Here is a 27,811-nt window from a genome sequence, read left to right as displayed (position 1 = left end):
CTGCAAAGGAGAAGCGTCCCGGACCCTCCTGGTCTGCACCAGACACCTTTTCCACTCACCGCGTGGGTTGCCTTTGCCAAGGCCTGTTGACGCTGACTCCGGAACCAACACCGCCGACAGCGATGGCCTGCGTGGGACAGCTCGTGCCTCCATCCTGGTCGTCGAAGACACCTCCTGGTCCACGTGGCTGCAGAGTCAAGCGTCCACTCTTCACCTGATCGCGACAACAGCATCTGGTTCCTTCCTGGTTCCACACCAGTCACTGGCTAGTGACTATGAACATTGTCCCCTCTGCTTTCAGGTCTTCATCTTCCTTGATCCACCCTTGGATCGCTCTGGACAGCTTCCACCTGGTCGCCTGCAGCATCTTTCTTCAAGGCTCCATAGACTTCAACGCGGAAACCCGACACACTTTGACACCTATGCACCCACAGCCCGTGAGTGAGGTAACAAGAGCATTTCGGCGCTCAAGGGTATATTGACTCTCCTAGTGTCCAGATTTCCAGTCGTTTTAGTCCTTGCTAGTCAGAACTGTCTATTACTTACCTTTTCGTAATTTGTACTGTCCATTGACTTTGTTACGCATCTCGCGTGTGAGTTCACACTCTGCACACGCGTCCCGTGGGCCTCCTATTACTTACCTAAGGTTAGAGTAGTGTAGTCCCAGCGATCCTACAGCCTCTGGACAGCTCCATTCCTTCTATCGATTTCCTTATACCACTTGTTTAGTATATGGTTTCTCGTGCCCCTAGGGCACCATTGTAATTTGTGCAACTTAAACGTATTTTTCCTAAGAGTCTTGTCATGTGCTTAGCCCTCTGACCTCATAAAGAGTTCAGAGGTGTTTGTTATTAATAAATATATTGTTTATTTTCATAACAACCTGAGTGGTGTCCTTTCACTTTGTATTCAAGGGGTTATATGTGGTAAAACAGCTGGCTTCACATGCCAAAAGAGTTTAGCCTAATACTGCTTTGTCCAGGCTACCATTAGGATAGCTGGTCTATTAGGTTGACTTACAGCCAATCACCATAAGGGTTTTTTGGACTGATACAAGGTGATCACTAGAACTAGTGAGCATCATATATCAGGCCAACTTCTCACAGAGGGGAGCAGGATTCGTAGGAAAAGAGGAGTATATAAGTTGGATTTTTTCCGAAAAATAATCGGCTAGGTCATTACAGCGAGCTAGTGCAGTGTGGGTTTCAGGAGACGGTTCTCGCCTTTTTAGAAGCGTCTTTGCAATCCGATAAATTTCTTCTGGTTTAGAGGCTGCAAGATTGATTTCTTCTGCAAAAAAGGCTGATTGCGCAGATATGATCTCCTTTTTGTAGGTCCTGATCATATCTCTGTAAATGGCCTTACTGGCGGGGGAGAAATCCAATCTCCATTTTCTTTCAAGGCTTCTACACTTGCTTTTTTGTACACGCTGTTCGGGTGAATACCAGGGGGCTGTTTTAGAGCTCTGCTTTGCCTCCAACCTTCTCAAGGGAAGTATCGAATCTAGGGAGTTAGTAATCCACCTATTAAAATCGTCATTTGCTAAGGTGGGATTCGGGTTAGTGGGAGGTCTGGTATTATCTAAGGTAGTTTGCCAGTCATGAACAGACAGCTTAGACCAATTCCTAAGAAGAGGTAGTTTGGTTTGTTGCGCCATGTGGGGGTAGGGAATAGTTCAAGTAAAAGGGATAAGATTGTGGTCGGACCAAGGGATAGGGGAGGACATACGTACTTCCAGCCCCTGGCAGTTGCTAAAAATGGGGTCAAGAAGGTGGCCTTTTATATGGGTGGGGTCCATATATACTACTAGCTGAGTAAGTTGTAAGGCAGCTAAGCTGGCAATAAAGTGGAGGGCAGACGGATTAGAGACATCGTCCAGATGGATATTAAGGTCTCAAGCAGAGTAAAATTGGCGGGCATAGCTGCTAGGCCAGCAACTAATGAGGGAAGGTTTACTACAAAGTCCGCCATTGTTCCGGGGGAGGCGGTATATAAGGATCCCAGATAAGGTATTAGTAGGAGAGAGATCTAAAGCAAATATTAGGCTTTCGCAACCCGGGAAGGAGGAGTGAGAGGTCCGACACTGGAACGAGTCTCTATAGATGATAGCTAATCCTCCACCCTTCCCTGTTTTGCGATTCTCATGGGCCACTTGGTATCCCTGTGAGATGGCCTGAACCAAGTCGGGTTCCGACTCTTAGGTGAGCAGGATTTCAGTCAAAAAAACTACTTCTAGGTCGAGGTCTTGAATAAGAACGTTAATTTCTAAGGAGTGCTTCACGAGGGATCTACAGTTTAAAAAACATATTGTTATATTTGTTCATAGGAGTATTGCTAGTGAGGATAGGCTTAAACTGGAAGCCACACATAGAACAGATGGATTGAGGGAAGGCCGGATTCCAGGTTTGTTCACATAAAGTGGAAGATTTCCCCCTAAGTGCATAGAGCTCCCTTGCTCTGTAGGTCCTTTTAGCTTGCGCCCGAGATGTAGGGGGTATGGCCCCTGGCCCCGGTCGGCCGCGGATGGGCGCAGACGGGCTTGCCACTGGCGCGCCCGCTGCGCGCGTCCTCTGCACGGCCTAGCCATCGGAAGATTAAATCCCTGGAGGGGCGGGGTCAGGGGGCGTGTCTCGCTCTCTCCCCGGTCCGCCCTCCACCAAACAGCCTACTGCTGCGGTGGAACGGGGTCGGAGCGAGAGGCGCGCGGCGGCAGGACTTGGGTCCTTAAGAGGGTATTTTAAAAGAGTATCAAAGTGCAAAGTGCAGATTTAAAACACACAAGAAGTAAACACTCAAACGCCGACACAAGGGTACGGCCACCACGCTCAGCGCTCACTTCATCTGCAGCGCAGGCCGAGTCTATGAGCCTTATGTAAGGTACAGCGTCAGGGGCGTGTCTCGCTCTCTCCCCGGTCCGCCCTCCACGCAAACAGCCTACTGCTGCAGTGGAACGGGGTCGGAGCGGGAGGCGTGCGGCGGCAGGGATGTCTGGAGTTCCCTCATGGACATGCCTTTTGATGGTACTCGCCTTTTTGGCGATAAGACAGATAGTGCGCTGGCCAAGTCCATGGGTCTCTCCACCACACGCCCGCCCACACCTACCTTTCGTGGCCACGGAAGAGCCGCCACTCCACGTTCGTTCAGCCAGAAGCCTGCGCAGAACCAACCTCAGCGCGGCCACGGGTGAGGAGGCCACCGTGGCGGCACAGGGAGCCAGAGTGCGGTCAGTCCTCCTCTGCTCCCGCAGCATCCGCCTCAAAGCCTTCCTAGTCCGAGCTTTGGGGTGCACCCCCCACGCCGGTAAGCGGCAAGATTCAACATCACCTCCCCCACTGGCGTTCTGGCCCTTCGGACAGGTGGGTGCTGCAAATTTTCCAAAGGGGTACTATCTCCGCTGCGAGTCATCCTTGTGGCTCCGGACTGGGCACGAAGATACTGGTATCCCGAGCTACTCAACATGACGTTCGATACCCCGATCCGACTGCCTCTTCGGGAGGATCTTCTGTCGCAGCAGCAGGGGACGGTCCTCCACCTGAACCTGTCCAGCCTCCACTTCCATGCGTGGAGATTGAGTGGCGACAGTTGACAGCCTTCGATCTTCCTCCCGAAGTCTGTGATGTCATTCTGGGAGCCAGGCGTCCCTCCACTAAAACAGTATACGCCTGCAGGTGGAACAAGTTTGTGGTATGGTGCACAGCGAAGGCTGTGGATCCCCTTTCTGCCCCTATTTCCGAGGTTCTTCTGTTCCTTCTTTATTTGACCCAACAGGGCTCTGCTCTGGCCCCTATCAAAGGTTATCTTTCGGCCATCTCTGCATTTCTACGGCTTCCAGATCAGCCTTCTCTTTTTAAGTCCCCGATTGTTAACCGTTTCCTCAAAGGCATTACGCACACGTTTCCTCCCGTGCCGTTCATAATGCCTCAATGGGACTTAAACCTTGTCTTGACGTATCTGATGTGCGCTCCCTTTGAGCCCCTTCATAACTGTCCTTTGCGTCTTCTCACTCTCAAGACGGATTTCCTGGTAGCTATCACCTCTGTCAGAAGAGTGAGTGAGCTCCAGGCTCTTTCTTCTAAACCTCCTGTCCTTTCGGTTCATCCGGACAAGGTGGTTTTGAGGACCCGTCTTTCATCCCTGCCAAAGGTTGTCATGCACTTCCGCATCGGGCAGACCATCACTTTGCCCACCTTCTTTCCGCATCCTTCAAAAGAGGAAGAGAAGCTCCACCGTCTGGACCCAAAACGTGCGCTCTCGTTCTATCTGGGGTACAAAAGGGGTTGGTGATGGACGGAGCTTCTGAATCAATCAGACACTCACACCCAGTCAAGAGATCTGGGTTTAATCCATCACCGTTCTTTAGCCCACTCTGCCACCCCAGTTCAGACATGGCTATATGCAAATCAGTCTGACCCTGTGCCTCATGGGAACAGTGCAGCCCGAACTGCCAAGCCATGTCTTCCCTGGACCGGAAACAAGCTTCTGAGGACCGGTTTCTGGCATTCCAGCCTTCTTCAGCCCGGCTTGCTTTTATCCAGTGGCAAAGTGAGCAAGGCACTCACGTCTGAGTATACCCTGCCACACTTATGGCGGCCAAAAGCGGTACAAAAGGGGTTGGTGATGGACGGAGCTTCTGAATCAATCAGACACTCACACCCAGTCAAGAGATCTGGGTTTAATCCATCACCGTTCTTTAGCCCACTCTGCCACCCCAGTTCAGACATGGCTATATGCAAATCAGTCTGACCCTGTACCTCATGGGAACAGTGCAGCCCGAACTGCCAAGCCATGTCTTCCCTGGACCGGAAACAAGCTTCCGAGGACCGGTTTCTGGCATTCCAGCCTTCTTCAGGCCGGCTTGCTTGAATCCAGTGGCAAAGGGAGCAAGGGACTCAAGCTTGAGTATACCCTGCCACACTTATGGTGGCCAAAAGCGGTACAAAAGTTCTATCTGAAGCGCACACAACAGTTCTGGGTGGATGACCAGCTTTTTGTTGGCTTCGTGAGCACCAAAAAAGGTCGGGCCGTGCATAAACGGACCATCTCTCGATGGGTCATTTGGTGCATCAAAGCATGTTATTAATTATCTAATAGGGAGCCTCCTGTGGGGCTGTGTGCCCATTTACCAGGGCAACTGTAGCCACTACTGCCTTGGGATGCGGCGTTCCCTTGCAGGATATTTGTCAGGCAGCTACGTGGGCTTCGCTGCACACGTTACCAAGCATTACTGCCTTGACATTCAAATCCGGAGAGACGTCTTCTTTGGCTGTTCTGTTCTCTGTGACTTTCTAGTGTAATCCTGTTCGCAGATCCACCACCAGGGCTGGTATTGCTGGATATCTATTCTAAGGAAAGGAATCTATCACTGACCTGTCTCTTCCGGATGCACAAGTTACTACTTGTGTAACGATATATCTGTAAGAGACATTAGTTAGTGATAGATTCCTTACCGCCCCACCCATCCTCCCCGTTCTGCGAACTGATTTATAGGGTTAAGGTCATCCCTTTCAAGGCCCTAATTTCATGGCACCAGTGGTCAGTTTTTTGCATGGCTCTGCGTTCCTGGCACGGAAAGTTGTGTACAGAACTGACATCAGCGCACATGGGTGGCGCCTAAGTAGTCTCTGTGACATCATCTCTGTGCATACGACGCCAGCGACGGAGGCAGAGCCGCAAAACGCCACCTACCGACGTGCAGGGGTACTGCTGACGAAAAACTTTTCGGGTCCAGTCTGACGCCTGAGGATATTCTAAGGTAAGGAATCTATCACTAACTAATGTCTCTTACAGATATACCGTTCCACAAGTAGTAACATGTGCTTCCGGGACCATCAGTGACAATACAAGAAATTGAGACAATTAAAGAAGCTATGATTCAAGTCTTTGGCACCCACTGGCATGCCTTCATCCCCACGGATATGCAGAGGTCCAGTTAGGTTACTGCTGCTATGTCCACCCCTGGCACAGTCTGTGCCTCCTAAACCCACTGTGGGGTCAGCTATGACTTTGAAGCTGACTCCACACTTCGTACCATGACACATCCAGTTTCAGCAACCTTACACCGACTCAACTACGGAGGACTCCTATCCCAGTGTTCTGTCTGACGCATCTTGGGACAACCTCAAGTCTCACCCCAATACAGTTCTGGAGCACCTGGTCGCAGTACATTTTGACTACAATAAGATAGTGCTAATGCATAGTAGCTACCCTCAAGCACTCCACCAACTTTTCAGATCAGTCTCTGACTTACATCTTCATGGGTACTTGGGCTAAGCTCTTCGCCTACCCACCTGTGAACAGTTAGGTGGCATGATGCCGCTCCGAGTTACCCTGTCTTCCTGATGCAACACCCTACTCCTGAGAGCATGGTTGTTCAGACATATACTAGAAGGATTAATGCCAATTTTTTTCCTACCGCCCCACCAGCCAATAAAAGAATTAAGGCATTCAGAAAGAGGATGTTCTCATCACCTAGCTTCACTTCATAGGTCAGCCAAAGCTGTAGGAGAGTAGGTCTGCAATCCTATGGTCACCCCCGATTTTTGCTTTTTGCTTCACTGGTTTACGACTTTCCCTGGCAGTGGGCCTGCTAATCAGACCCCCAGCCTAGCTGTTCTCTCTCTAAATTGACAACCATGTACCTTAGGTGCATTTACCAATTGGTACTGGGCCACCTTATCAGTCCCTGTACAGCATACCTTAGGTATTCAGGGCATAGGTGTACCCAGGGCCTACCAGGGGCTGAAGCATGTATTATGCCACCCCTGGCTGGCCATCTAAAACAGACACAACTGGCTGCACGACAGCTGGGGCAAGGTGGTGTAATCACCCTTTGCTTTAGATATACTATCCCTATATCTAACCCTAAAATGGACACATATATTCCTATCAGTCACTCCTATGGCAGGCCTTATCAATCCTGAAGGCAGAGTGCTTGGAATAATATGAGATGGTGCTCTGGCATGAGCTGAGCCCGTTTGCAGCTTGCGGAACCAAGTCCTAATAGCTGTTCCATGATAACGCTATACCATATACTCTTAAGTGCATTATGTACCTCGTGGTCAAATGCTAACTTTGGTATAGCATTATCAAAACATGCCGAGTAAGGTGTCATACGAATTGGAATACTACCCCCTCGCCAATTCTGGCGACGGGTGTAGCATTCCACCCTTCTAGAGGGACACGACATGTATGTGACTGTGAACCCCGGTTAAAGGTAACTCGAGCCTCAGCATCACAAAATGGATGCTGCCACCACAGACACAAGTCTGACCTCCTGCTGCTGGGAGTCCTTCCAGCGAGGGAACCCCAGACAGGATTTTGTGTATTAGGTAGGCCAGGGCTGAAAGGAATGAGACATGCCTGTGGCACACAAGGTGTCCTGTTCATACACCGGTCAGAACCAGTTCCTGGGGCACTCCAGCCCCAGAGCTGGCGCAAGACCGGACAAAGGAAAGGGGGTGTAACCACCCCCCTTCCTGGTCCCACCCAGAGGAGGGACTTAGTCGTAGTGCAGTCCCCTTTAGCCGAATAAAGGTAGGAGCTGGTCCCATTCCAGATTAGATAGGATGGGGCTCAAAGGAATGAGACATACCTGGGGCACACAAGGTGTCCCTGTGCATACACCGTTCATAATGCACTTAAGAGTATATGGTATAGCGTAATTATGGAACAGCTATTAGGACTTGGTTCCACAAGCTGCAACCGCGCTCTCTTACTATCTGGATCGCACACGCCTGTTCCGGGTGGATGACCAACTCTTTGTTGGTTACGCGGGCGCTAAGAAAGGACGGGCGGTGCACAAGCGGACCATCTCCCGGTGGATCGTGTTGTGCATCTAGGCGTGTTACTCTTTGGCTAAAAAGGAACCTCCTGTTGGGCTGAGGGCCCACTCCACTCGGGCCACGGCGACTACTACTGCCCTGGGCCGAGGAGTCCCCTTGCATACACCGGTCCAAACCAGTTCCTGGGGCACTCCAGCCCCAGAGCTGGCGCAAGACCGGACAAAGGAAAGGGGGTGTAACCACCCCCCTTCCTGGTCCCACTCAGAGGAGGGACCTAGTCGTAGTGCAGCCCCCTTTAGCTGAATAAAGGTAGGAGCTGGTCCCATTCCAAGTTAGATTAATCTTGACAACTTCCACGAAGAACTCTTGACCTTCGCCCTCCTGAACATCAGAAGACTGAAGAATCTCCCCTATGGTCAGGGAGTGACCATCCTGCTTCGCAGGCACAATCAAGCTCCTGTGCGATTTGCTGCAAGTCCTTTCTTCCTGGAACCCGACGACCCAGCTCGACGAGACCCGGACCTCCAGACTCCTCTGACCTCTACCCACATCCACAGCACAGCTGGGACCCGTGGGTGCGACGAGCAACTTGGAGACGGCCATCTTGAAGAAACCTGCACAGCGCTTCCAGCACGACCGCCGAGGGATCCTCGAGTGAGTGCTGAGTACTGAGAAGCCCCACACCGACACAGCTCCTGCACCAAAGACCAGCCCCCCAGCATCCACGTGATCTGCGTGGGGCCCTTTTGCCTGGTTGCTGCTTTTCCTGTTGTCTGGTCACTTGCCGGCTGGCTCGTGACCTCTGAGACGACGACCCGAAGATTTCAATACTGCTGGTCTGGTCCCCCAGACTGACCCTTGCTTCCTTGTAAAAGAGAAGCACCCCGGACCCTCCTGGTCCGCACCAGACGCCATCTTTGTTCCACCGCGTGGCTTGCACTTGCCAAGGCCTATTGACCAGATCGACGATCCAACACCGCCATCCGCAGCAGACTACGTGGGACAGCTCGTGCCTCCAGCCTGGTCGTGAAGAACAGCTCCTGGTCCGCGCAGCTACAGAGAGAAGCGACCCTTCTTCCACTTGAACGCGGCAACAGCATCTGGTTCCCTCCTGGTTCCAGCACCGTCACTGGCTAGTGAACGAGACTCTGTCCCCTTCCCTTTCATGACTTCTCCTTCCTAGTTCCTTCCTTGGAACCACCGGACTCCTCCATCTGGCTACATGCCAGCAACTACTTGTTTCAGGCATCATCGGGATCAACTCAGCAAACCCGACACCACTTCAGCCCTATGCACCCGCAGCCTGTGGGTTAGGTAACTAAAGCTTCTAGGTGCTGAAGTCAGTGTTCACTATCCTAGTGTCCAGGTCCTCTGTTGTTTTTCCTCCATACACCCGGGTTCGTCCGGAATCCGTAACTTTGTAAACTGTGGCATCCATAGACGTTGGTACGCATCCCGCGTGAGAGTTTCCACTCTGCACGTGAGTCCTGTGGGCCTCCTGCTCCTTACTTACCTAGTTTGTAGCGTAGTCCCAGGAATCCTCCAGCCTCTGGATCTCCGTACAGTACTTTCTTTCCTTGCATTCCATTGTTTCAAGTATATGGTTTGTCGTGCCCCTATTGCACACGTGTAAATATTGTGCTAACTCGTATTTCTTTCTTAGTATTGTCATGTGCTTAGCCCTCTGATCTCATAAAGAGTTCAGAGGTGTATGTTAGTTAATAAATATCTGTTTATTTTCATAACAACCTGTGTGGTGTCCTTTCATGTGGTATTCAAGGGGTTAAATGTGGTAAAACAGCTGGCTTCACATGCCAAAAGAGTTTAGCCTAAAGACTGCTTTTGTCCATGCTACCTTTAGGATAGCTGGTCTATAAGGTTGACTTACAACCAATCACCATAAGGGTTGTTTGGACTGATACAAGGTGATCACTAGAACTAGTGAGCATCATATATCAGGTCAACTTCTCACAGCCTCCACCTTCTCGGACGCCTGTGTTACCACCTACAACTTCGTCTCAGGTTCAGACGTCTATTAGAATCCATACAACAGTTTATCCACAGGATGCGGATGATGAGGCGGTCCCGGAGCGTGAGGACGGGGAAGTCCCAGACAATTCGGATGAGGCAGGTGACCCGGATATGGCAGACTGGGATGATTATCGGCCACAGACGCCCTCACCTCAGCCAGGGAACTCTGGAGATTCAACTCCTGTGGATATCGCCAGTTTCCATCTTTTAATGGATAAAGCAGCTCTGCGCTTTAAATTACCAAGATCACAACGTGAGGAGGACTGTTTCCTTTATGATTTTAAAGACCAACCTTATAAACAAACCCACACGATTCCGATCATCGATTTTGTTTGGAAAGAAGGAATTAAGCTCATGACAGCTCCAAACTCCTTACCTGCACAAATACAGCGCCTTGAAAAAAAGTACAAGGCCCCGATTGGGTCTCCGGCTTGCCTGCTTTCTCACCCCAAACCGGACTCGGTATTGACTCAGGCCGCACAGCGTCGAGCCCGGAACCCAGCGGCTCCTATTACAGCCCCTACGGATAGAGATGGTCGACGTCTGAATGCTATTGGCCGCAAGTTCTCAACGATGGCTTCCACTTCTGTCCGGGCAGTCAATGCCTTAGCCATCTTGAGGCGCTATGACAGACAAATGTGGTCAGACATTTCAGATCTCATACCTGATGCATCCAAGGCTGACGCTCTACAGATCCTTCGAGATGGACAGAGAACGTCAGAAGAAATGATCGACTGTGCAGTCGATGTGGCTAACACGGGATTCCGTCTGCTTGCAAGTGCGGCTGCACTCCGACGACAAGGTTGGCTAAAGTCCACATCCTTCCGGCAGGAAGTCCTATCCAGAATACTGGACATGCCCTATGATGGGGAATCACTATTCGGATCCCATATTGATGAGGCCCTAGAGTCCATTAAGAAAGACACCGATACGGCAAAGTCTTTGGGCACGTTACAATTTCGGAAGCAGTCCTTTCGAGGTGCGCGCGGACGCGGCACTTTTCCAACGTTCGAGGTGGGCAGCAATACCGCTCATACAATCAGAGCGGCCAACGTTACACGCCCAATCAGCAACCTCGCCAGCAGTCCTCCAGGCCTTACAGAGGAAAGACCTCTTACCGGGGATTCAACTCTAAACGCCAATGACTTTTCCCATCAAAATGTTGGAGGTCGAATCTCTCTGTTTTATTCTCAGTGGTCCTCGATCACCTCGGACTGCTGGGTTTTGGACATGGTACGACGGGGTCATACCCTAGAGTTTGTAGAGATTCCTCCGTGTACACCACCTCCTGGCCCGCCTCCTCCACACCTCGAGGAGCTTTTCTGTCAGGTACGTCTTCTTGTGTTAAAAGGTGCAGTCGAAGTGGTCCCGAAGCATCAAAGAGGAGAGGGGTTTTACTCTTGATTCTTCCTCGTACTCAAGAAGACCGGAGATTGGCGACCCATTCTGGATTTGAGGGCTCTCAACCAGTTCCTAAAGTCCCAATCGTTCCGCATGCTGACGTTGCATGAAATCCTTCGTCTTCTATCCAGCGAGGATTACATGACCACCATAGACCTTCAAGACGCATACTTTCATGTCCCTATTATCCAACAACATCGCCAGTACCTGCGTTTCAAGGTGGGACCAATGCACTTTCAGGGCTGCGATCAGCTCCTCGTGTGTTCACGAAGGTGCTGGCCACTGTGATGGCTCACCTGCGTCTCCAAAACGTTCAAATCTTTCCGTATTTGGACGATTGCCTTCTAAAGGCTCAATCCCACCATCAGCTACATCAGGACACTTGCCTTTGCCAGCAGGTGTTTCAGTCCCTGGGGTTGACCATCAACGTCGAAAAGTCACAGTTTGCACCCCTGCAGACCAGATCCTTCTTGGGAGCGATCCTAGATACGAAGCTCTCAAAGCGTTCGTCTCCAGCGAGCGACGTCTCAAAATCCTTCGTCTGGTCTCCCTCATTCGAAGAAAACAGTTCGTTTCTGTTCGAACGTTGAAGTCATTCTTGGGAATGGTTTCATCTTGCATCGCACTGATCCCAAATTGCAGGTTGCGCGCCCGTCCCATTCAGGAAAAACTGGACTTACAGTGGCGCCAGGTCTCCGGGTCCTTCAACGACCTTGTCGCAGTGACAACCTGCATGAGACAGAGCATGCTTTGGTGGGCACAACCTACAAATCTGAAAATGGGAACGTCCTTTCTCGTTCATGCACCAGATCTCACGCTGACGGCAGACGCCTCCCTGAAGGGGTTGGGCGCTCATCTCTAGGGCCTATCCATCAAGGGCAAATGGACTCCGCTCCAGGGCTAGTGGCATATCAACAGGCTGGAGTTGATGGCGATCTTCCTAGCGCTCAAGTCATTCCTCCCAGTAGTTCACGGGGAGTCAGTGCTGATCCAAACGGACAATACCACCAGTATGCACTACGTGAACAAACAGGGAGGAACCAAGTCTCCTCATCTGTCTCACTTGGCCAGTCAATCTGGGATTGGGCTCTCCGCCACCAGATCACCTTGACAGCCGTCCACCTTGCGGGCGTGTCGAACATTTTGGCGGACTCTCTGAGCAGGTCCACTTCCTCAATGCACGAATGGGAACTGCACCAGCCGACTCTAGATTGTGTCTTTCACCAGTGGGGTCACCCAGATCTGGACCTCTTTGCAACACCGGAGAATCGGAAATGCCCGTCTTATGCAAGTTGGTATCCCCACCCCGGGTCGTGCGGGAATGCCCTTTTGATAGACTGGTGCAATCTATTTGCTTACGCTTTTCCGCCAATTCCATTAATACCGCGGGCGCTGTGGAAGATGCGGAGACAGCCTTGCCACATCCTGTTGATCGCACCTCGTTGGCCCAGGCAGGCATGGTTTTCAGAACTGCTTCTGTTGTCCCAATGCGAGCCCATTCTTCTGCGTCCTCGTCCAGACCTTCTATCAATGGACAGAGGCCTAGTGTGCCATCCGGACCCCTCCAAGCTACAATTGTGGGCATGGAACCTGAGTACCTTGAATTTGCAGATTTGAACTTCTCAGGAATGCAGAGACATCCTGGCTCAAGCTAGGGCTCCATCTACCATGAAGACTTATAAACTCAAGTGGAAGAGATTCTGCCATTGGTGTGTTTCGGCCAATGTCCTTCCCATCCATTCCACTCCAGAGCAGCTTCTTCCATTCTTCTTAAGCCTTGCTCAGTCAGGACTCTCTCATTCTACCCTGAGAGTTTTCTTAGCTGCTATATCTCGCTTCAGACACGATGGCTCTTCTTCCCACAGCTCGTCCAGAATCATACGACAATTCTTCAAATGACTTTTTCGCAAGTTCACACCTGTTCGGCGCCCTCCTCCATCTTGGCACCTCAATGTTGTACTATCCCAACTTATGAAGTCACCATTTGAACCTATCCATAAAACGGATATCAAATTCCTCACCTGGAAGGTGGCGCTTCTTTTGGAGTTGACCTTGTCTCGTCGCGTGAGCGACCTGCACGCTTTCACTATCAAGCCTCCTTACCTTCAGTTCAGGCCTAACGGAGTGGCGCTCCGCACCAACCCCTCTTTCCTACCTAAAGTACCGACAGACTTTCATTTGAATGAGCCTGTATTCCTGAGAACTTTCTTTCCGGACCCAAAGTCTCCGGCGGAGCAGCGCTTGCATTCTTTGGACATCAAACGATGCCTTAAATTTTACATTGCCAGAACTGCCTCCGTCCGCAAGTCCGACCAGCTGTTCATCGCCTACGGGCGTTTCGGTAAAGGACATCCAGTTTCCAAGCCAACTATTGCTCGATGGCTTTCCTCAGCCATTGCCTTCTGCCACCAACAAGCTGGTAAACCATTGCAGTCTTCAGTGAGGGCTCATTCTACGAGGGCGATGTATTCATCCACCGCCTTGTTTGCTGGTGTGCCTCTTCATCAGATTTGCCGTGCAGCGACATGGTCCAGCAGGCACACTTTCACCAAGCATTACTGTTTGGATGCCATTAATGAAGCGGATACCGCAGTGGGACAGGCAGTGCTTCGCCATCTGTTTCATTAAGGTGAACCTCTGTTCCCCCCTCCTTGAAGTTTTACTGTGATTGCTATGATGTGTAACATGACTGTATTATCCTGGTACTGTCTTGGTTTTCTTCCATATATTTACCTAGCAATCTCAGTTGTCGGAGGTTACTGCTTTCTATTCTATTCAAGCATGTGAATCTATGAAAGACACCCCTAATACTGGAGAATAACAATTGTTACTTACCTGTAAACAGGTGGTTCTCCAGAATTGGTGTCTTTAATAGATTCACATGCGACCCACCCTCCTCCCCTCAGAGGCTCTCTTCTCCTCATGCGCTCTTTGTTACTTGTGCTACGAAAATCTGAGGGCTTGAGCTTCTGAGGAAAAGGTTCCAGATGGTGCTGACGCCTGATTGGCTGTAATTTGGACTAACATAATGACACTAATGTGTTACAAGTAGTTTTTTCTCTTTACCATGCTTTCCTATGTAGGAATAGTTTTTTGAAGTTTCTATTATATTTCCTATTCTTTATCATGTATTATATGTACTTATATATTATATACATTATATATATTTAGCATTATTGCTATTCTATTTACCGTGGGACTCCCACTTCGACGACGGGGAATATTCAAGCATGTGAATCTATGAAAGACACCAATACTGGAGAACCACCTGTTTACAGGTTAGTAACAATTGTTCATCCCTATGTTTCTGCCTGACTCAGTGAGGGCAGCTCTAAAGATTCTTGGCCTGTTTGTCTACTGCAACCTGCTTGTCGACCATGAAATATTACATTTGTGTGCTCTGTAGTGGGATCTAGAGTCTTAGTGTGCCAGCACCAAGGTAACTTGTCAGATTCCATCAAAGGTTCTGGGGAGACTGCAAAAGATCTGCAGTGGACTCCTCCCCCTACCCCACCCAGAGCTCCCCAGTGGTGACAGATTCATCACTGCTGGGTTGGGGAGCTCATCTGCTAAAGATGAAGATAAGAGGACTCTGGTCTTTGACGTGGACCTGCCTCCACATCAACCTGTTTGATTATAAGACCATTTGCTTGGTGTTGAAAGTCTTCCTGATGTCCATCAAGATGAGACTTATTCAGGTACTTACGCGCAGCACACACCCCATATGTTATTGCAACAGTGCAGAATGGTGTCCTGGGTTGCCGAAAGGCCCTGTGCTTCTCCCATTGACTGTTTCATCAGGCATTTCCCTGATTTGACACCATCTGGTGAGATCTTTCCCATAGCAAATTAACTCAGTTGGAGATGCCTAGTAGTTAACAAATGCCAGTCACATTCAGAACTGGCACAGGCTGTCGTCCAGTAATTGGGTGAATGCTAGCTCGATTTCATTGCCAGCGCTTTGAACTCTTGAGTCCCCCTGGCAGAAAGAGCTCCAGAAATGTTTCTAAGTCCGAAGGTAAAATTGTGACCGGTGCCTCCCGCTCATGCGATTTCTCAAAGTTGTAATCCACATTTACTTCTAATCCTTTCTTGATGCCACATTGGGACCTCAATTTGGTCTTATCTGCACCCTTTTTGAGTTGTTGCACACCTGTCCTCTAGATCTCCTGCCCCTGAAGTTTTCTTTCTCATTAAGATATCTTCAGCTTGTTGTATGTGTGAGCTTCAGTGTTTGGCTGGTCAGCCGCCTTACACCACCTTCTTTTTTGGTCAAACTGGTCCTGAGGACTAGATCTGTATTTTTACCGAAGGTTGTAACTCCCTTTCACATTTCTGTTCAGAGTGGTCTTTGATGCGCCTCACCCCCCAAAAGAGGAGGGGAGAGCCCATCATTTGGACCCCAAAAGAGCACTAAGCTTTTACTTCGATTGCACCAAAAACTATCGGGTGGACGATTACCTCTTTGTGCGATTCTTAGGGGCAAAGATGGGCAAGGCAGTGCAGAAAAGGACTTTGTCCAAGTAGATATTCCTCGTTTGGGCCAAGAAGCAGCTTCATGAAGTAGTGGGGGCTCACTCCATCAGGGCCAAGGCTGTTACCACTGCTTTGGTGTGCAAACTGCCTGTCCTGGATATTTGACAGATTACAATGTGGGCATTAGGGCCCATGTTCATGAAGCCCCATTGCCTTGACAGCCAGGTCTGACGGGAAGGGCATTTTGGCTGTTTGATCTTGCAGGACTTTTTGGTTGGATTCATTCCAAAGACATGCACTGCAAGAGGTACTGTTTTTTTATAACTATTCTAAAGCTGAGAAATCTTCTGAGAGAAGTATACATCAGAAGAAAATGACTTACCTTCAGTAACGCTCTTCGTAATGGATACTGTGTCTAACCGCAGATTCTCCACCACCCGACTGCCTCCCTCCTACGGAATGGGCTCTTTTACATCTGACAAGGTCCAAAATTAGAGGCCGGCCCATTGGCACAAATAATTGGTTGTTTTGGACTCCAAGTCTGAGGGCGCAGACAGTGTCCAGAAACGTATGTCGTCGCGCATCCGTAACTCGTACATTGGCTCCGGTCATCCTTTTTCTGATGGAGAGAAGTCAATGCAGAGCCGCTGACTGGCATTCAGGGGCTAAGCTGAAATGTCTTCTGGAGCCAGTCTGGCACCTAGGGATAGTCTCAAGGTGAGGAATCTGCAGTGATATTATCCACCAGAAAGCATTTTACCTAAGGTAAGTAACTTGTACATCTTGGTCCAAACTCCACGTCTCCCATTACAAACGTCCGTAAAGCTATTCTGGCATGTGTAAAGATCTTGTCAAACTGGCAGGCATCAGTATAAGAACTGTCTTGAGTTTTTGGATAAACAAGACAGTCTTGATGCATAAACAGACGATACTTTACTACTAGTTCAGGCAACATGGCTCATCCATGACAACTAGGTACATATATTTACCATTACGGTGAGGCCTTTCATTTTGATAACATTATTACCAGAGACACAGATGAAGCATTTGCAATTGAAAGGGTGTAAATAGTTACAGTTCTAGTTAACAGCATGACGACTATAACTTATGCTTATATGTTTTTTATCTAGCACCTCATACTGCCAGCTCTATGCGTTGTAAATAACAGGTGTTAATGGTGAAGAAACACTTCATCATGTTTTATTTATTTTACATAAACCATTTGAAGTGTTGGTGTGTACCTGAATATAGGATAGTGGATAGGTATTTATTTTCAATATTAGGTTTGTGTGAATGGGAGGAAAACAGTAATGCTTCTCTGCTGCTCCATGCAGTTATTGTATTGTTAAACAGTATTTGCCACATAACTTATTCTCAAACATACTTATGTAAGTGCCATCTACAGTGTTTATCTACATTAATTACTTCATTTACAGCAATCAAATGATGTATTTCCCGTTCTGCACATTCTTTTACTATCTAATCACTGTCGATGTGCTGCAGGCTGACATTCCTCTGGCGGTTACTGTACCAGCAAGCACTTCGATGCCAAGCTCAACTCTGCCTGCACGTGTCAAGGAATGACAGACAATTAAAAGAGAAAATAAATGACGAAGAATCAAGTGTTGCTGTCATATTATGTCATATTCAGGCGACGCTACAGTCTTCTGGTGATACTCTGGAGAAAGCAGTGCATCTTAAACCTGTGACTGGTCAGTGTGCATATCCTGTGTGTACTTATTGGAATGAAACTGTTAATCAGATGTTCACAATAGGCTGACCTATACCTCATATACTTGCATTTCAAAACTTCATCGTAGGCTACTCTGATCTGAGCGTATGGGGAATGGAAAACTCTTGCATCTCTGGAATAATTCAGATACTAATATTGGGATTGAATCAAATTCAGAGCCTTTAATGAAAAATCCTACTCACTAACATTTGGTGTTTTGATAACTTCAAGTAAATCGTTGTTTCCCATGTGAAAGCTTGGTTTTACCCTTTTATTCAGAAGTGTTTCTTTTGCTTCCTACTCCTTGTCCTTAGTTCTTTTTTATCTCTGATCAATAATGCTTAGAGTTGGTGAGTGTGTTATCATCTGAATCTTTATCTTAACCTTCATTTCTTGTATTATTGCCACATGGCTGTTGATGCAGTGACAGCAGGTCTATTACAGCATCTTGTCCTCAAACTCTTTTATGATGCATCTCACCTTATGCTCTCTTTTTCTTTTTTACCCCAAAAATACATGGCACCAATCTGCATGCATGACAAATCTACTCTTTAGAGAATAATCGCACTGCTGGGGAGCAACTGAAGGGGACATCAAGTGCATGATGTTAAAGTAGATCTAAAAAATCTGGATGCCATTATCAAACAGAAATATTCTAGAAAGTATAGTGTTGCTTTTGGAGATGCATGACTTGGCAATCAGGACTGTTTTTCTCTTCCATGGCTGGCCCCTTCAAGTCTTAGTGTTTCACACTGCTTTTATTTCAAGCTATTGTTCTTAGGTCTAGCATGAGCCAAGTGTAGGAAAGCAGCTTACAATAAGAAGGTAAATTGGGATAACCCGGTATTTCTACCTCATCCATTAACTGTCTACACCAGATATCTATCCTTGGAGCACCACCATAGTGAAGTGGTAAGTTTCTAGAAGTGGCTTCACGGGTAACAGTAACCAGAAGAAGCAAGACACCACGAATATCCCCTTTTTAGAACATAAGAAAAATAACCCTGCCATATTGAACATTACATATTGAACATTGAGATACCCATGTATAAGAAAGCAAAATAATCAATCCATCAATCAATCATAACATTTGTATAGCGCACTACTCCCCCGGCAGGGTCTCAAGGCGCTTGGGGGAGGGGGTCTGCTATTGCTCAAACAGCCAGGTCTTGAGTTGTCTCCTGAAGGCGAGATGGTCCTGGGTCAGCCGAAGGTGGATGGGGAGGGAGTTCCATGTCTTGGCCGCCAGGTAGGAGAAGGACCTACCTCCGGCGGTGGCTCTTCGGATGCGTGGTACGGCTGCGAGGGCGAGGCTTGTAAAGCGTAGCTGGCGGGTGGGCGTGTAGAAGGTCAGGCGGTCGTTGAGGTACTTGGGGCCCAGGTCGTGGAGAGACTTGTGTGCGTGGGTGAGGAGCCTTAACGTGATCCTCTTGCTGACGGGAAGCCAGTGCAGGTCCCTCAGGTGGCCGGAGATGTGGCTGCGTCGGGGGATGTCCAGGATGAGTCGGGCGGAGGCGTTCTGGATGCGTTGGAGTCTTTTCTGTAGCTTGGCTGTGGTTCCGGCGTAGAGGGTGTTTCCGTAGTCCAGTCGGCTGGTGACGAGTGCCTGGGTGACCGTCTTCCTGGTTTCGGTCGGGATCCATCGGAAGATCTTGCGAAGCATGCGTAGGATGTTGAAACATGATGAGGAGACGGCGTTGACTTGTCTGGTCATCGAGAGGGAGGAGTCCAGGATGAAGCACAGATTGCGTGCATGATCTGTTGGCTTGGGAGTGATGCCCAGGGCGGGGGCCACCAGGAGTCGTCCCAGGCGGAGGGCGATGGTCCCAGGATGAGGACTTCCGTCTTGTCTGAGTTCAGTTTCAGGCGGCTGTTCTTCATCCACTCGGCGACGCCTTTCATCCCTTCGTGTAGGCTAGTTCTGGCGGTGGCGGGGTCTCTGGTGAGGGAGAGGATCAGTTGGGTGTCGTCGGCGTAGGAGATGATGTTGAGGCTGTGTTGGCGTGCGATGGCTGCAAGAGGTCTCATGTAGACTTTGAAGTGGGTGGGGCTGAGTGATGATCCTTGCGGTACGCCGCAGATGACTTTGGTGGCTTCGGATCGAAACGGGGGGAGGCGGACTCTCTGTGTTCTTCCTGCGAGGAACGAGATGATCCACTCCAGTGCCTTCTCTTGGATACCGATGTTGCTGAGGCGTTGAACTAGGGTGCGGTGGCAGACAGTGTCGAACGCTGCGGAGAGGTCTAGGAGGATGAGGGCCGCTGTTTCCCCATTGTAGAGCAGGGTTCTGATGTCGTCGGTGGCTGCGATGAGGGCGGTCTCGGTGCTGTGGTTGGCTCGGAAACCGGACTGCGAGGGGTCGAGGGATCCGTTCGTCTCGAGGAAGGCGGCAAGCTGTCTGTTGACGGTCTTCTCGATGACTTTGGCAGGAAAAGGGAGTAGCGAGATGGGGCGGAAGTTCTTGAGGTCGGTGGGGTCCGCTGTTGGTTTCTTCAGTAGGGCGCTGAGCTCGGCATGCTTCCAGCTCTCCGGGAAGGTGGCGGTGTTGAAGGAGGTGTTGATGATGTTCTGGAGTTGGGGTGCGTTGGTGGAGTCGGCCTTGTTGAAGACTTGGTGGGGGCAGGGGTCGGTTGGAGAACCGGAGTGGATGGTGTTCATCGTGCGGGCTGTATCTTCGGTGGTCACCGTGGTCCAGGTGCGGAGGGTGGCGGTGGGGGGGGGTTGGTTCGACGGTTGGGTGCGTGGATGGTGCACCGAAGCTGTTGTGGATGTCGGCGATCTTGCGGTGGAAGAACGAGGCGAGAGAGTCGCAGAGATCTTGTGAAGGAGTGATGTCGTTGTTGCCGGGGCGGACCATCTCGCGGTGGATGATCTTGTGTATCCAGGCGTTTTACTTCTTGGCTAAGAAGGAACCCTCTGTTGGACTGGGGGCTCATTCCACTCGGGCCACAGCGACTACAACTGCCATGGGCCGAGGAGTGCCCTTGCAGGACATTTGCCAGGCGGCTACGTGGGCCTCGCTGCACACGTTTGCAAGACACTATTGCCTGGACAGCCAAGTCCGGAGGGCTGGCTTCTTTGGCCGTTCCGTCCTCCAGGACTTTCTGGTGTGATTATTGGTTCGCAGTCCTACCACCGGGGTTGGTATTGCTGGGTTATCTATTCTAAGGTAAGGAATCTATCACTAATGTGTCTCTTTCAGATGCACAAGTTACTACTTGTGTAACGATATATCTGTAAGAGACATTAGTTAGTGATAGATTCCTTACCGACTCACCCATCCTCCCCGTTCTGCGAACCGATATCTAGGGTTAAGGTCATCCCCTTTCAGGGCCCTAGTTTCAAGGCACCAGTGTTGGTTTTTAGCATAGCTCTGCGTTTCTGGCGGGGAAAAGCTGTGTCTAAGAACTGACGTCTTTTTGAGAACAACAGTGGTCCCATGCACAAGAGAAATACGAGCACAGAATAAATATAGACACAATGGAAGCTATATTAAGTACTGACTTGTCCAGTTTTACTTTAGACAAGAAAATGTTTTAAAAAAGATACCTTCAACAATTCCATAGAGAAGGGCACAAGCCTTTACCCAAACGTATACAAATTGGCATAGTGAAGAAAGTAGTCAGAGAATAGAGCAGAGTTTTTAGGCAGAAGCTGTAGACTTCTGTAGATTACACAATAACAGAAATTCCATTGAACACCATTACTAGCCTAACATGGCAGTTACACATTTCACAGTATATGGTGTTTTAAGAGGTCGACGGTGTTTCGATCCCATTAAAGAATCAGAGGGATCATCATCAGGGCAAAATAATTCACATGGAATTTCTGTTATTGTGTAATCTACAGAAGTCTACAGCTTCTTCCTAAAAACTCTGCTCTATTCTCTGACTACTTTCAAGGCGATGACAGTTGCCTGGGTCGTGGTGAGGAGCTCCGCTACAGCACCGGAACAAGCATCCAAGTGTCTGAAGCCTGTGGCGATGAAAACTGTCATCGCCTGCCAGCACAGCATCTAAATTTTATTCAGCGAAGTTTGGAGTCTGCCCTCGCCTCCTACTTAAGGATATTAATGACATTTACACAAAGGAAACGCCAACCTACTCAAGGTTTTAACGAACTACTCAGCTCACTGGACTACAATCTCCAGGATTCCAGGTGCCGTAACTCCACCCACTTAGGGCGGACGACGCCCACTTTCCAAATAAAATGCGTTTGGAAAGCGTGAGCCGAGTTTGGTGTCTTCCTTATCAAGTCTATGAAGAAGGGGCGGGTTTTGGCCCCGAAACGCGTCGACATCCATTAATGCAAGAGGGAGCCTTCAAACCTTGCTTGGGGCCGCAAACAAACCGGAGGGTGAGATACTGCGGTGAGCCCTCACCGAAGCGCTTGCGCATTTGCTTTATCACATACCTGACGGCCTGCCTGGGTCGTGGTGAGGAGCTCCGCTACAGCACCGGAACAAGCATCCAAGTGTCTGAAGCCTGTGGCGATGAAAACTGTCATCGCCTGCCAGCACAGCATCTAAATTTTATTCAGCGAAGTTTGGAGTCTGCCCTCGCCTCCTACTTAAGGATATTAATGACATTTACACAAAGGAAACGCCAACCTACTCAAGGTTTTAACGAACTACTCAGCTCACTGGACTACAATCTCCAGGATTCCAGGTGCCGTAACTCCACCCACTTAGGGCGGACGACGCCCACTTTCCAAATAAAATGCGTTTGGAAAGCGTGAGCTGAGTTTGGTGTCTTCCTTATCAAGTCTATGAAGAAGGGGCGGGTTTTGGCCCCGAAACGCGTCGACATCCATTAATGCAAGAGGGAGCCTTCAAACCTTGCTTGGGGCCGCAAACAAACCGGAGGGTGAGATACTGCGGTGAGCCCTCACCGAAGCGCTTGCGCATTTGCTTTATCACATACCTGACGGCCTTCCTGGGTCGTGGTGAGGAGCTCCGCTACAGCACCGGAACAAGCATCCAAGTGTCTGAAGCCTGTGGCGATGAAAACTGTCATCGCCTGCCAGCACAGCATCTAAATTTTATTCAGCGAAGTTTGGAGTCTGCCCTCGCCTCCTACTTAAGGATATTAATGACATTTACACAAAGGAAACGCCAACCTACTCAAGGTTTTAACGAACTACTCAGCTCACTGGACTACAATCTCCAGGATTCCAGGTGCCGTAACTCCACCCACTTAGGGCGGACGACGCCCACTTTCCAAATAAAATGCGTTTGGAAAGCGTGAGCTGAGTTTGGTGTCTTCCTTATCAAGTCTATGAAGAAGGGGCGGGTTTTGGCCCCGAAACGCGTCGACATCCATTAATGCAAGAGGGAGCCTTCAAACCTTGCTTGGGGCCGCAAACAAACCGGAGGGTGAGATACTGCGGTGAGCCCTCACCGAAGCGCTTGCGCATTTGCTTTATCACATACCTGACGGCCTGCCTGGGTCGTGGTGAGGAGCTCCGCTACAGCACCGGAACAAGCATCCAAGTGTCTGAAGCCTGTGGCGATGAAAACTGTCATCGCCTGCCAGCACAGCATCTAAATTTTATTCAGCGAAGTTTGGAGTCTGCCCTCGCCTCCTACTTAAGGATATTAATGACATTTACACAAAGGAAACGCCAACCTACTCAAGGTTTTAACGAACTACTCAGCTCACTGGACTACAATCTCCAGGATTCCAGGTGCCGTAACTCCACCCACTTAGGGCGGACGACGCCCACTTTCCAAATAAAATGCGTTTGGAAAGCGTGAGCTGAGTTTGGTGTCTTCCTTATCAAGTCTATGAAGAAGGGGCGGGTTTTGGCCCCGAAACGCGTCGACATCCATTAATGCAAGAGGGAGCCTTCAAACCTTGCTTGGGGCCGCAAACAAACCGGAGGGTGAGATACTGCGGTGAGCCCTCACCGAAGCGCTTGCGCATTTGCTTTATCACATACCTGACGGCCTGCCTGGGTCGTGGTGAGGAGCTCCGCTACAGCACCGGAACAAGCATCCAAGTGTCTGAAGCCTGTGGCGATGAAAACTGTCATCGCCTGCCAGCACAGCATCTAAATTTTATTCAGCGAAGTTTGGAGTCTGCCCTCGCCTCCTACTTAAGGATATTAATGACATTTACACAAAGGAAACGCCAACCTACTCAAGGTTTTAACGAACTACTCAGCTCACTGGACTACAATCTCCAGGATTCCAGGTGCCGTAACTCCACCCACTTAGGGCGGACGACGCCCACTTTCCAAATAAAATGCGTTTGGAAAGCGTGAGCTGAGTTTGGTGTCTTCCTTATCAAGTCTATGAAGAAGGGGCGGGTTTTGGCCCCGAAACGCGTCGACATCCATTAATGCAAGAGGGAGCCTTCAAACCTTGCTTGGGGCCGCAAACAAACCGGAGGGTGAGATACTGCGGTGAGCCCTCACCGAAGCGCTTGCGCATTTGCTTTATCATATATATATATATATATAATTAATATGTTGTTAAGTACCATCTCATTAAGGTTTTATATTGGTATGTATGTTATAACCCACCATCCTCTAGAGTACAAAGGTTTATATTACAAGTACTATTATGCATGTTTAAGAAATTGCTAGCTACTCTGATTCAAGCCTGTGAATCTATATAAGATCCAATACTGGAGAAGAAAATGAGTTACTTACCTGTAACTACAGTTCTCCAGTATTGGTATCTTTCATTGATTCACATGCGATCCACCCTCCTTCCCAGAGAGGCTTCCTTTATTCTCTGAAGTTTATATTGCACACTTGTGCTGGAAAATCTGAGGAACCTAGCCTCTCTTGGGATTGTTCTAGTGGGTGCCGTAGCCTGATTGGCTGTTGATTGGATTTGGTTCTTTTTTTACGAAAGAAGGTCGATAGGCTATTGCACTGACTTTTCATTGCATGGTAGACTATGGTAATTTTATCTACTATATATATATATACCGTGGGACTCCCATTACGACGACGGGATGATTGAAGCATGTGAATCTATGAAAGATACCAATACTGGAGAACCGTAGTTACAGGTAAGTAACTCCTTTTCTTCTCTTTTAGGATTAGGATTGGGTAGGGGTTTGGGGATGGTTAGAAGTATAGGGTGGTAAACCTATTTTAGGGTTTAGGGATGGGTAGGAGTATTGGGTGGTAAGGGTGTTTTTTAGGGTTTAGGGGTGGGTGAGGGCTTTTGATGGTAAGGGTACTTTTAGGGTGTGTATGGGTATTGGGTGGTAAGGGGGTTTAGGGGTTAGTGCTGAATAAAGGTATTGTGTGGTAATATAGAATCGCCATTCACAGCTGCTTCCACGCAGAATAACGAGAGAGCAGAACCACCATATACGTGCTGTTTTCAGTGCTTTATTTGTGCAAAGTTCTTAGCCTGCAATCCGCCATGACGCGTTTTGCCTCCACCAACGAGGCTTGATCACATGACGTGTCATAGACATAGACAAGGGCATTTATAGTGCAAGTACTCTAATGGGAAGAGCTGTTATCATTTCATATATAGACAGTGACGAAATACTACATGTTTAAAACGACAATAAAGGGCATAGTGCCCATAGAATGTTTGCAAGGTTCTACATATAAAAAATCATTGAATTTTCAAATTAATCCCTAATTTCATTTATAATACACAAGAATTATTTCATATATTTACACATAGATAAAAATCAAAAATTCATATATGTATACTTCATTTATGTACAGACTAATTACACTATGTACAAAGATAATTGTAACATAATAACAAAAAAGCAGAACCATATATTTATATTCTAAGTCGTTTTGAAACCAGATTATGATCCCCACTGTCATGAAAATCCAACCCAAGTGGGTAAAGAACAAATTGAACCAAACAGATACTGGTACCCAAATTGTCAGTCCTCCCTATAAAGCCCTACTTGGGGTACTGCAGATATTTTTAGTGTGTTTACTTAAAGTGCAAGTGCGACATAAAAACTATTCTACAAAGTTTAACAGGTTGTCGAATCCATTCTCCAATAACTCCCTTCGGAGGTTCTCTTATTTGCATATTTTTTCTCTTTTAGTTTACAGGAGTAAATTCGGAGGTATTAGAGGCAGGTGTACATGTCCTCACTGGCATTCAATCCTCCAGGGTTTTTACTATTTAGTTCTAGAATATATCTCGTCTCTAACAGGCGCAACTTGGCGTCCCTGTTACCACCTCTCTTAAGAGGTAGAATGGAATCAACGAGAAAATATTGGAGACTACTGGAGTCACTATTATGGACAGATTCGAAGTACTGGATAGGTCTGATCCTTTCCAGATATGGCCCTGAGGTGTTGCAATATTCGTTTGTGGGCGGGCAAACGTGTGCTGCCCACATATTGGAGCCCACAAGGACATTGCAACACGTAGACCACATATTCGGTCTTACATGTGAGTCTCTTATTTATAGCAATGGGCTTTTCAAGGAAGGGACTAGAGAAATGGGTCTTGTTTAATCCATGGCGACATGCTTTGCATGATTGCCACTTCTTAAAACCTGTAATACGGTCCATCCAAGATTTAGAAGTGTCAAGACTACTGCTTACCAGAGCATTGGCCATAGTAGGGGATCTTCGAAATGTGAGGTTTGGTTTGTTGGATGCCAAGCCCCCTATTATCGGGTCCCCCTTGACCAGGATCCAGTTCCTAGTAAAGATTTTCCTAATTTCTGAATGCTGATTACTATAAGTGATAATGGCTCTAGCTTGTATTTGCTCATTATCACTCCCCGTTTTATCAGTTCTTACTCTGTGTACTAGGGCTTGTTCCCTCGTGATCTTTTTAGTACGCTTGGTAGCCCCATCTAATATTTCGTTGCTGTAGCCCCTGTTAAGAAACCGTGTTTTGCTCTCTTGTTGTGCTTGATCACATTCAGTATCCTAACTACATATTCTTCGCAACCTGAGCATCTCCCCATAGGGGATACTGCGGATGAGGTGTTGCGGATGTTGGCTAGTTGCATGAAGCAACGTGTTCCCCACAGTTGCTTTTCTGTGTAGTTTCGTTTCTAATATATTGTTTTTGATATAGACCTCCACGTCTAAAAAATTCACTGTCTCTTTGTGAATCTGTGAGGTGAATTGCAAGTTAAGATTGTTTACATTTAATTCCCTTACAAAATCAGTGGCTTCATCAGAGGATCCCCTCCATATCATGAAGAGATCGTCTATATATCTGAGGTATAACATCACCTTGTTGGTCATAATGTCCCTGTGTTGATCCATGAGGACCCGCTCCTCCCACAGCCCCATGTGCAGACACGCAAAGCTGGGGGAAAAGCAAGCCCCCATGGCCACCCCTCTCATCTGTTGGTATATCTGATTGTTAAATGTAAAAAAGTTCTGTTCTAAGCAAAGCTTTAGCATTCCAACTATCATTTTATTATGATGTATACAATCCATGGGGCGCTTGTCCAGGTAATGTTCCACTGCCTTAACACCGTCACAGTGTTTAATAGACGTATAAAGTGAGGTCACGTCCAAAGTCATAAGGAGAAAATCATTACTCCAGTCTACTGTGGCCAATTTGCAAATAAAGTCAGTAGTATCTTTTACATAGGAATCCAGTTGTTTCACCCACAATATTTTCAGTGGAACTGTCTATAGCCGAAATAATTGGCCTCCCTGGTGGCATTGAGGCATCCTTGTGAACCTTTGGTAAAAGGTAGAAAGTGGGGATGACAGGATGATCCTTTTTAAGATATCGGAATTCATCATAGGAAATTAAGCCACTACTTCGCCATGCCATCAACTTCGAATTTTGGTCATTCCATGCTGTCTTTATTACTGAAAGGTTGCTTTTTCTGTAGCAATCTATATCCCCCAATTGCCGCTCAGCCTCTTTTATATACTCATCTCGATTCCAAAGGACGATGTTCCCCCCTTTGTCTGCTTGTTTCACTATTATTTTATTGTCGGCTTTGAGTTTACTGACCAAGTTGTTGTAACCCTGATTCTGTCTGTTGATGACCAATTGTTTTTTATTGGAGGCAGTGTACAGTTTTTTTAAATCCTCTATGATGAGTTCATGATAAATATCAAGATTGTCATAGGTTAGCACTGGTAAAAAGGTGGACTTGGCTTTGAATGGTGTGGTTCCGATCCCGGTACCACATATAGCAGTATTTGTAACCCCCAAACTTGTGTCCAGGCTTTCCCGTTGGAGACCCCAGATTTCCTTGAAGGCGGGCCCTTCCCCTGCAGTTAATAATGAAGGGCTTTGTGCTGCTGCAGTTTTAGGCTTCCTGTAAGGCTGTAAGTGATGGAATTTACTTAGTTTTAGGTTCCTAACATATCTAAAAGCGTCCATCCTCATGTTTGCATGATTAAAATCCCTAGGTGGGCAGTATGATAGTCCCAGGGATAGGATGGCAATCTCCTTAGATGT

At 48.2% G+C, this 27,811-nt stretch overlaps 1 protein-coding gene across 1 annotated transcript in view; it reads left to right on the top strand.

The window, feature by feature from the left end:
* The window catches only part of CPLANE1 (ciliogenesis and planar polarity effector complex subunit 1), a 2,360,818-nt gene that overhangs the window by 529,817 nt on the left and 1,803,190 nt on the right, over positions 1 to 27,811 (top strand). Inside the window, exon 13 of the mRNA XM_086960545.1 lies at positions 17,193 to 17,401. Coding sequence (XP_086816671.1) covers positions 17,193 to 17,401 — 209 coding nt within the window. The remainder of the gene's footprint in view (positions 1 to 17,192; positions 17,402 to 27,811) is intronic.

Source organism: Lissotriton vulgaris, chromosome 3_1 (assembly GCF_964263255.1).
Source record: "Lissotriton vulgaris chromosome 3_1, aLisVul1.2, whole genome shotgun sequence".
NCBI classification, from domain to species: Eukaryota; Metazoa; Chordata; class Amphibia; order Caudata; family Salamandridae; genus Lissotriton; species Lissotriton vulgaris.
This window is presented reverse-complemented; position numbering and strand designations above follow the sequence as displayed.